This window comes from Mytilus edulis, chromosome 10, assembly GCF_963676685.1.
Source record: "Mytilus edulis chromosome 10, xbMytEdul2.2, whole genome shotgun sequence".
NCBI classification, from domain to species: domain Eukaryota; kingdom Metazoa; phylum Mollusca; class Bivalvia; order Mytilida; family Mytilidae; genus Mytilus; species Mytilus edulis.
In genome coordinates, this window is record NC_092353.1 from 73,015,518 (window position 1) to 73,025,525 (window position 10,008).

Consider the following 10,008-nt stretch of genomic DNA (forward strand, 5'->3'; position numbering starts at 1 on the left):
ATTCATTCAACAAAATCAACGCACTTTGAGCTAGCTCTAGAGTAAATAGAGTTAAGCCTTTTTTAATAGTTTTTCCCATGTTGTGCTATATTGTTTATCATAAATCAATTTAAAATAACATAAGGTTTAAGGAAGCTTTAAAGTAAATAAATTCCAAAAAACATATGAACCAAATAGTATTCAAAACAGACTCAAATATATAAAGATAAATATGAAGAAAGCTCTGTCCCAGACTATTTGATAACAGCAATTAATTAATCACTTTTTAAGAATTTAGTTAAAAGATTGTTATAGGCTAGTTACGTGCAAATTTATGGATCACATTATTGTCAAACATTGCATGCAACGTCTAGAGAAATTCACATCAAAAGATGATTGTATCTAGTATTATAATTAGTAACAAGAGTTAAAGAAATATCCAAACCTCTATAAGTAGATATGCTGAAATCAGGCCCATATCATGGACAACAAGACAATAGGACCAATGTAAATTCCGAAAATATCAACTATCAAGCAATATTCACAAATACAGTTTCTCTCCTCGTATCATCAATGATTGTACAGCTCACGAACGAAACGTTTGTGTAAAGATAATGCAGAGGTATTGAAAGAACACTCCCACATTTTATTACAGAATCGACACACAAGAAACGTCATTATTTTTATCTGAACCCTCATGTAAATCTGTTTTAAATTAACAGCAATTTGAAAATTTGGTTAAAACCTTTGCATTGTACAAAATTATCCTTTATTACAATAGTATGTATCACGCATTACTTTTTGGTGAATAAAAAAAAACAGAGACGAAAAAACAACCATAGTGAGAGAAAAAATGAAACACTGCAATTGATAAGATATTTTAATCGGATAAGAATATAATTGTGTATGATACTGTTATTTTCAACCTTTAACTTTCTTATATTCTACCATCCCATATTCATATCACATATACATTCTCCTGTATTAGCGACGGATGTAACCCAGGGACAACAGATGCATATATATACCATAGGTGAAGTTATATGTATATTGCCACAATCTGTCAGTATGTTCCTTTCTATTCTGAAAATATCAATGAAACTAAACTGAATTATATATATCATTCTAAAAGTATAGTAACAAAAACATTTCATGTAAGACAAGGATATTTTGAATACTTAACTTTAGTTCAAAATTGTTTCACATCCCACGTTTCAGTCATTCAGACGAAACATCCGATCGCTGACGTCTTTCAAAGTAATATTACAAAGTAAGCAGCACCTACTTTTTATGCTTCAACCTCCATGCAAATCAAAACTCGATCTAAACTTTCTAATTAGGAAACAGGATGCAACCTATAAATTTTTAGATCATGTCACGATATCAGTGTCTTGTGATCAAAGACTAGGATATGAATTGTCTCATGACCTGTTAGACAGACACATTATATCGGTCAACCAAATCGTGATGATGCCAGTAAATATTGTGACGTGTCGGATAGATTTTCCTCAAAACTCATCTGAGGGAGATTTGTTTTAAAAGTCTCTTATTCTTGTTAATGTAGGTGCTTAATGTGGACATGAACTTGAGTAATTGATAAATAGGAAAATATAAAGTGTCGGTTGACCGATGACTCATGTTGATCACAAGGCTTGAGAAAATGAGGATTTAAATCAAGGATCAAGTTTTCTTTTTTTTCTAATGGAACACAACTTTAATGCTATTTAAAGTTATCTATTTTAATAGTTTATTGTTAATAACCAAACACATGGTTTAGAAAATTTTAATTCTTACAAATATTACATTGATTATAACGATTCAATCATATGTCATCCAGAGAATAATGATAATGTATTACTTACTGGCAGATTTTAAGATGATTGTCACTTCTACCTGTATCAATACCAAACACATACTTTGGCGGCTGTCCATGACATTCAAGGCCGATCGACATTATAGCCCTTTTAACACGACTGCCTGCAAAAATATGTTACAATCATTGCAGTTTTTTTATATATATTTTGAGTACCGAACACAAATGATCATATTAGCCAATTGAAGATATATTAAATAATAAAGTAACACAAAAGGCATTGCATTGAAAACAACTCGCCACTTATTTTTATTTTCTATTTAGGTTTTATTACATTATAGAGTTTTTTAAGACATTTCAGACATTAACTAGTATTGCACTTCGACTTTGGTTATTTAACGGATTACAGTTTTCTATAGGTATGAACGCAGACTTTGACATAAAAAATGATTTCAAATATATGTTTTTTGGGATTTTTTTGTTGTATTGAACACCCATTGGTCGCCTTCTGCTGTTTTCTGCTCCTTGTTTGGTTGTTGTCTCTTCGACACATTCCCCGTTTCCATTCTCAATTCTAAACGTTTTCATATAGATTAGACCGTTGGTTTTCCCTTTTGAATGGTTTTACACTGGTAATTGTTTGGGCCCTTTATAGTTTGCTGTTCGGTGTTAGCCTTGGTTCCGTGTTGAAGACTGTACCTTGACCTATAATGGTTTACTTTTATAAATTGTGACTTGGATGGAGAGTTGTCTCATTTGCACTCATACCACATCTTCCTATATCTATATAGTAGTGAATTTTGAGTAATAAAAAGTCAAATAAAGTACAAGTAGTCAAAGTACACGTATACAGAGTCAAATAAAGTATTCAAAGTCCACGTATAAACAGTCAAACATAGTAGTCAACGACCAAATATAAAAAGTCAAACAAAGTAGTCAAAGTTCACGCATAAACAGTCAAAGTCAATATATAACATTCAAATATAGAAGTCAGAGTACAGGTATAATCAGTCAAACACAACAGTCAGAGTCAATGAATCAGCAGTCAAACATAATAGTCAAAGTCCCGGTATAAACATTCAATCATAGTAGTCGGAGTTCATGTATATATAAAGAGTCAAATACAGTAGTCAGAGTCGAGGTATAAGGAGTCAAACATTATAGTCAGAGTTCAGGTATAAAAAGTCAAACATAGTAGAGAATATCGACACGTAATCAAGTTCAGGATATTTACTGACAAATAAACAGAAAAACACATAGGAGTAAAAATCCAGTCATAAACAAACAAACATTGGAGTGCATATCCAAGATTCAATAGATTAATCAGGAAATATTATATAGTATTTTACTTGTCAATAACAGAACAAGCATTCTTTCAGATTAACGTTAGCTAGTGTTTCAAAGCTTAGGCTGGTATCTACTCAATCTTTTTACTAGAAATTACAATGTAACAAATCCATTTAGTTCTTATATATCCAGTTTGAGTTTAAATACGACATTGAGAAAGGTTAAATTTGAATCCAAAATTAAACCAATATGACTCTTTTTTTCTCTTTCAACAAAATCAGTATACCTGGGCTCTATAGTTATTATTCCTTTAATCTATACTTTATATGAAAGACAATCCTAAGACAAGTTCAAAAAATAAATCCATTTGCAATATCGCGTGTTCTTACTTTTAAGGTCTCCTTTAAAAGACATTTTTCATGTTACAATAGAATGTTTCCCTTTTATCAATATTTGCTATACAGCAATCAAACTTTTCTATATTTGTAGGGTATTTACTTTTTACGTATGTGCATCTGGTGGGGTAAAATATGAATCATTAATGTGATTTTTTTCCGAACAGAGTGTAATTGCCATCCATTCAAACAAAGAGTTTACCTGCAGTACCTGTTATGTTTAAAACTTCAGAATCCTGTGGTATCTTCTTTTCCTCATACACAGGGTATTTAAAATCTTGATGAAATTCTTTCAAAGTCCCTACAAGGGATTTTTCATCAACAACTTCATCCAAATTAACATAAAACATTTCCTTCACCACTTCTTCGTTGTCACTATTTATGGTATTATCTCCCTTGTTCTGTAAAATATAGAGTGTGTTATTATTTACACGTACACATAAACAGACGCATTATACATTAATCGTGAATTACAATAAGATCAAAGGACCTTAAATATGTTTAATTTACGAAACATGCATGGTGGTTATAATTCAGCAGTTATTAATTTATGAGATACGAAATATAGCAATACTAGTTTAGAGTTCTGAAAACCTCTTTTCTAAAGTATGCCTTACTGAGTTAATATTTTTAAGTCGAATGAAACAATTATCAAATGGCTGACACAAATACCTCAAATTCCAACATGCAGTCAACAACAATAGATATATGTCTTTATGGAATTTCAAACTCTGAACTGTTCCTTAGTTTATAAAAGTTAAAAAAAAATGTTTCAGAAATAATCAAAAACTTTTCTTCAAGTTCGCTTGTCTCACTTACATCTATATTGAGCATAGCTGGTTCAAGTTGTCCACAAAATATAAACTTCATTGGCCATCATATCACATTTCCTTTTTTTGATATTTAAACAATATGTAGAATAAAAACAATTAGCATTGATGCTTTTTTATTTAATAAGTTTTTCATTAATCAAAGAGTTGGGTTTTTTTACATATTCTGATAACCTGACAAATATAACATTTAAAACAGTGTGCATATATTCCATACCCAGCTGTGGATAAATCCCTCTGTAACTTGACCTGCATCTGCTGCAGTTTTTCTGTCTATGTCCCGCAGTCTACATTGCTTCAGGGAAGGAAGACATTTCATCTGCAGACCCTGTAATGAAACGCAACTATTTCAAAAGATAATGAACTTTCTGCGATGTTAGGTCGTTTATTAACTGATTAATCGTTGGGTAGATGCATATTATTCAATTCAATATATTCTTCAATAAACATAAATTATGTAGTCTATGAGCATTCCATCATTTCAGATCACAAAAAAACAAAAATCATAGGTCAAAACTTTAATCTTAAATTGACAAATTTTCTCCAAAACTGCAATTGTTTTTTAATAAAGGCAACAGTAGTATACCTCTGTTCGAAATTCAGAAATCGATTGAGAAAAAAATCCGGGTTGCAAACTAATACTGAGGGAAACACATAAATATAAGAGGAAAACTACGACACCAAGAAACATAACGTTAAAATGTAACACACACAGAAACGAACTATAATATAACAATGGCCACTTTCCTGACTTGGTACAAGACATTTTAATTTAGAACAAATAGTGGGTTGAACCTGGTTTTGTGATATGCCAAACCTCCCGCTGTTATGGCAAAATTAAATATAACATTTAAATGACAACATTATAAGACAGGACTACAATACAAATAAATGGGAGAATATATAGGACAGAGAAACACACGAATAATAGCTAACAAAAGGGACCGGGATTGAAATTTAATACGCTATACATGCGTTTCGTCCACACAAGACTAACCAGTGACGCTTTGATGAAAAAAGTTCGAAAACCAAAACAAGTACAAAGTTGAATAGCAATGAGGACCAAAATATCCAAAAAGTTGTGCCTAATACGGCTAGAGTTTTCTGCCTTGGATAAGAACATCCTTATTATTTATAACTTTTCATTTCACTCAAGAATATTATTTGAATTGAACTAATTGCTTTGACATTTTATGATAAATATAGAACGTTTCCTCGTCTGTTCATACATGTGAAAAAAACTTCATATCAGGTAAGATCTTGTTTTAAGTTATTAATGTATTGGATGAATTTCTTAAGCGTTCCTAGTGAATGTAAATCCGAAAAAGTGTTTGAAACCCAAAGAAGTTTATAAAGAGTATTTTAATTTTTTTATATGAATTATCTTCTATATTTCACTTCAAAATTTATCCTTCAATATTTTCTATGGTTATGTTATTGAAGTTTTTGTCAGTGCATAATCTTGTCCTTCATATAGAAGAAAATTTGCACAACTTTAATAAATGAGTGTGTCGTCCTATAATATACTGTTAGCACTTTTTGACTTACACGATCTGAACTGCATGTAGACCGTTCCTATGTTATAATGTTGTGGTTAATTATTCATGTTTACAAACCTGATGGAAATCTTGGATTTGGTACGATTCCATAACATCATTATGTGCTGGTGTGTGAATTTTAACTGTATTCCCTTCTAAATTCGTCTCTATGTTCTCAAAATATTTGGCATTCCCGTCTATAACGTGATAACCAAATTTCTACAAAAAAAAATATATTGTGTATTACAAAAACCAAATGAGTTAACAGGTCAGAAAAGACAATAAACAGGAATCAAATTTTATCAAAAATGTTAAAACATAACTATGATAGAAGAAGGCGAATCAAATTCAAAACAAAAGAAGATCATAAGAGTATATTTTTCTTTGAATAAGCAATATCATACAAAAACAGTTTATATATGTGAACGGTAACCATTTATCAAAGAGAGATTATACAAATGACAAAATGTATTTGACATAATTTAGCCTTTACTTAGCAATATCATATGTTATGTCAGATTTGTGAAATGCAACCAATCCCAGTATAGACTTGATAACGATTTAAAATTAATATCCTCATCAGTTACAGTTTGATATATAAATACCAAGAGGACATTCACAAACATTAAGTCTAAAAACTTTTATACATTATCACACAAGTCTAAGCGGATGAGAATGTATGAAAATAAATGAGAAGCATACAAAAATTTATTTAAGTCTTGCATGGAACTAATGCGTGCTCTGACAAAAAAATAAACATACCATATCCATAGAAGCCATGACCACAGAAAGGAATAAAGCATTTAACAGGATCATCAGTGAACGGTTCATTGTTGAATTATTTCTGTAAAAAAAAACGTTAGAGGAAAAAAAAACAATAATATAATGTTTCATAAATAAAAATACAACTGCAGTCTTACACTATATCGTTATAATAACAGACATATGCTTAGCGATTTATGTTATAATCATGAATTTATTAAAGTAAATTCAAAATATATCTGATTTGCATGCCGACAGACCAAAAAACATAAAGTGCTAGGTTGTAAGTGAAAGCTCGAATTTAACTTAATTAAATCGCATTTCTTATTCAGTATAAAAATGTATAAATAATTAATTTAATTATAGCAAATAATTTTTTATCTATACATTAATTTTGTCAGAATGATAACTAGAACCTCTACAATTTAATTTATCAATGTTTATTATTGGGTTTTTTTTCGCTTAATTGGTTACATAAAACAATAAAAATTGAAAACCAATCGTTCAGAGAACCATTGATGGTCTTTCCACCAGTTAAGACCTTTTTTTTATATTAAAATATTAAAATTTGGTTTTAAATGTCAATTTTAGCGTCAAATGACAGCTTATTGAACGCTTATTCCAAAAAGATATGGTTTCTATAAAAAAAATTAAAATAAAAAAGGGAGATAATCTTTTACTTCCGGTTTAAAAAGTTTACTTCCGGTATTGTTTGATAGTTTACTTGACACTGATTCCAAAAATATATGGTTCTATATACTTTTACATTGATTTAGTGCAAAAAATAGCTTCTTCCGGTTTACAAAAGGTCACTTCCGGTTGTGTTTTTTAAGGTCACATTGCTTACAACTTAATGCAAACAGTCCCATGGCTTTCACACGTGTACATATGAGGTAAAAGCAAAGTTCAAAATCTAGAACGTATAATTAGCATATGACCTTGAGCTCAATTTCAAGGTCATAAACCAAGGACCTCAAATCAAAAGACTCTAGTCCTCTACCTCATATTGTTCATGAGTTATATTACCATACGTATGATATTAGATATAAAAAGGGGGAAAACTCGCGTCAAATGTCTACGTACCCTTTCGACTAAAATTTATGTGTTACTACATGTCGTAACTAATAATTTTATGAAAATATTTTGTCAATATCTTATATGATTTCTGAAAATAAGAGATCACAAGCCAAAATCAAAATTTTAATCATGACCTTGACCTTTGACCTTGACCTAAGTTTCATTTTTTGGGACCAAGGACCTCAAAACAAAAGACTCTAGGCCTCTAACAATTATGGTTTTCCAGTTAAAAATGCATATAACTTATATCAAATATAAAAGGGGAAATAACTCTCATATGGAGTCTCCGGATAGCTTCGGTCAAAATAAATCAAATCATCCTGAGGATATATCGGGCAATTTGGTAAAATAAATTTGTTGGTTTCTTATACGGTTGCGAATATTAAGCGATCACAAGAAAAACAGTGTTCGGGGAGATAACTCTTACATTGAAGAGATTTTGGTTACGCGGTGTCAGTTACAAAAGCGTAATAACTGTTCGATATCATGTACCATATGTCTAAGCGACATCTTGCGAAACAAAAATCTTGCGAAGGAAAAAAAAGTTGGCGGAAGAAAAAAAATAATAATTAAAAACCAATTGTTCAGAGAACCATTGATGGTCTTTCCACCACTTACAACATATTTTGATGTGAAAATATTAAAAATTCAGTTGATATGTCAGTTCCTATGACTTTATGATGTCTAAATATGAATTTGGAGCAAAGGTCAAAATCTAGAACGTCCAATTAACCTATGACCTTGACCTCAATTTCAAGGTCATAGACTAAGGATCTCAAACCTAAAGACACCAGTTCCTTAATATGTATGGTTCATGAGTAATATGACTTTACGCATAATTCTAAACATAAGAGGGGCGAAAACTCCCATTTATTGTCTACGCACCCTTTCAACTAAAATTTATAAGTTACGACATGTCGCAATTAACAATTTAGTAAAAATAATTTGTCGATAAGTTATACGGCTTTTGAAAATAAGTGAAAATGAGCCAAAATCAAAATTTATAATATGACCTTGACCTTTGACCTTGACCTTTGACCTTGACCTTATTTTCATTTTCTTGGACCAAGGATCTCAAATCAAAAGACTCTAGGTCTCTATCACTTATGGTTTACCAGTTAGAAATGCAAATTCTTATATCAAACATAAAAGGGGGGATAACTGTCATATGGAATCTATATACGGCTTCGGTCAAAATAAAACAGAACATCCTAAGGATATAACGAGCAATTTGGAAAAATAAATTTGTCGGTTTCTTATACGGTTGCGAAGCCTTAGAGATAACAAGAAAAACAGTGTTCGGGGAGATAACTCTTATTTGGGAAAGTACTCGGTTAAAACGAGTTGGTTTCAAAAGCGTATAAACTGTTTGATATCATATTCCAAAAATCTAAGCGACATCTTGCGAAACAAAAAAACAGCGAAGGAAACAAATTAGGCGGAAGAAAAAAAAAATAATAATCAGAAGAAATCCAATAGGTCTTTCCACGGAAAAGTGGAAAGACCTAATAATCAGAAGAAATCCAAAAGGTCTTTCCACGGAAAAGTGGAAAGACCTAAAAAGTAAATCAATCTGATTCATCCAAGTATAATACCTCTAGAAAATACCATTTCAAAATTCGGATTCGCTTACCTTTTTGCAGTCTTCCCACAAGTTCATTATGGGTGAGGCGTCGTCGCTTAAATACTGGCAGTCCAGGATGCAAAATAATTCTCCTAGTAATGTTATGCCACATATGTTTGGAGGAGTTATTTTGGATATATATTTCAAGTAAATACAAGTGGTCATAAGATATATGGACACGGAAGATATCCTGTAAGAAAAATATCATTCAAACACGTTCCTTTCTAGTATTCCACGAAAACATATTGAGAACCTGCTTATGAAGCATTTTATAGTGTGCAAAAAAAATCATGTATATACTCTCATACGAATACAAAAGCATCTCGATCATTTTAATAAAGTATTGATTTTCAGACTTTAACGCAGTACCATGAACATGTTTGCCACATTTGTATTATAAAGTAGACCATTGTTAAAGTAATAATACATTCTGAATAATCTTTATTTACTAAGAATCTGACTTAAAACAAAATGTGAATTATGTTATAGGCAAACAATTAATATTTATATACATTAGAATTTTGACATACCGCGGCCGGTAGTATGAATGCTTAGACAGGATTCTTGGTTTTCATCGGGGTAGAGAAAGACTTAAAGGCCACACAGCGCATCCATACCAAGTTGGATAATTTTAAAACTAAGTAAATAGAAACAGAAGTACGAGTGCCGCTGTAGATCCATGCGCAAATGTTAAGTGGGTAGT

The 10,008-nt window shown here is 31.0% G+C and overlaps 1 protein-coding gene across 2 annotated transcripts; it reads right to left on the reverse strand.

Moving 5' to 3' along the window:
- Window positions 1–845: 845 nt before the first annotated feature.
- On the reverse strand, window positions 846–9,429 carry LOC139491839 (uncharacterized). 2 transcript variants are annotated; one of them, XM_071279731.1, is made up of 7 exons: window positions 9,315–9,429; window positions 6,605–6,686; window positions 5,921–6,061; window positions 4,522–4,632; window positions 3,677–3,875; window positions 1,842–1,956; window positions 846–1,062 (listed from the first exon to the last, which is right to left on the reverse strand). In XM_071279731.1, exons 2-7 carry the CDS (start codon window positions 6,671–6,673, stop codon window positions 924–926), a joined length of 774 nt encoding a protein of 257 aa, XP_071135832.1. In that variant the 5' UTR covers window positions 6,674–6,686; window positions 9,315–9,429; the 3' UTR covers window positions 846–923. The 2 variants fall into 2 exon arrangements, with proteins under 2 accessions (XP_071135832.1, XP_071135833.1); XM_071279732.1 differs by having other exon boundaries at window positions 3,686–3,875; window positions 9,315–9,428.
- Between the last annotated feature and the right edge of the window lie 579 nt (window positions 9,430–10,008).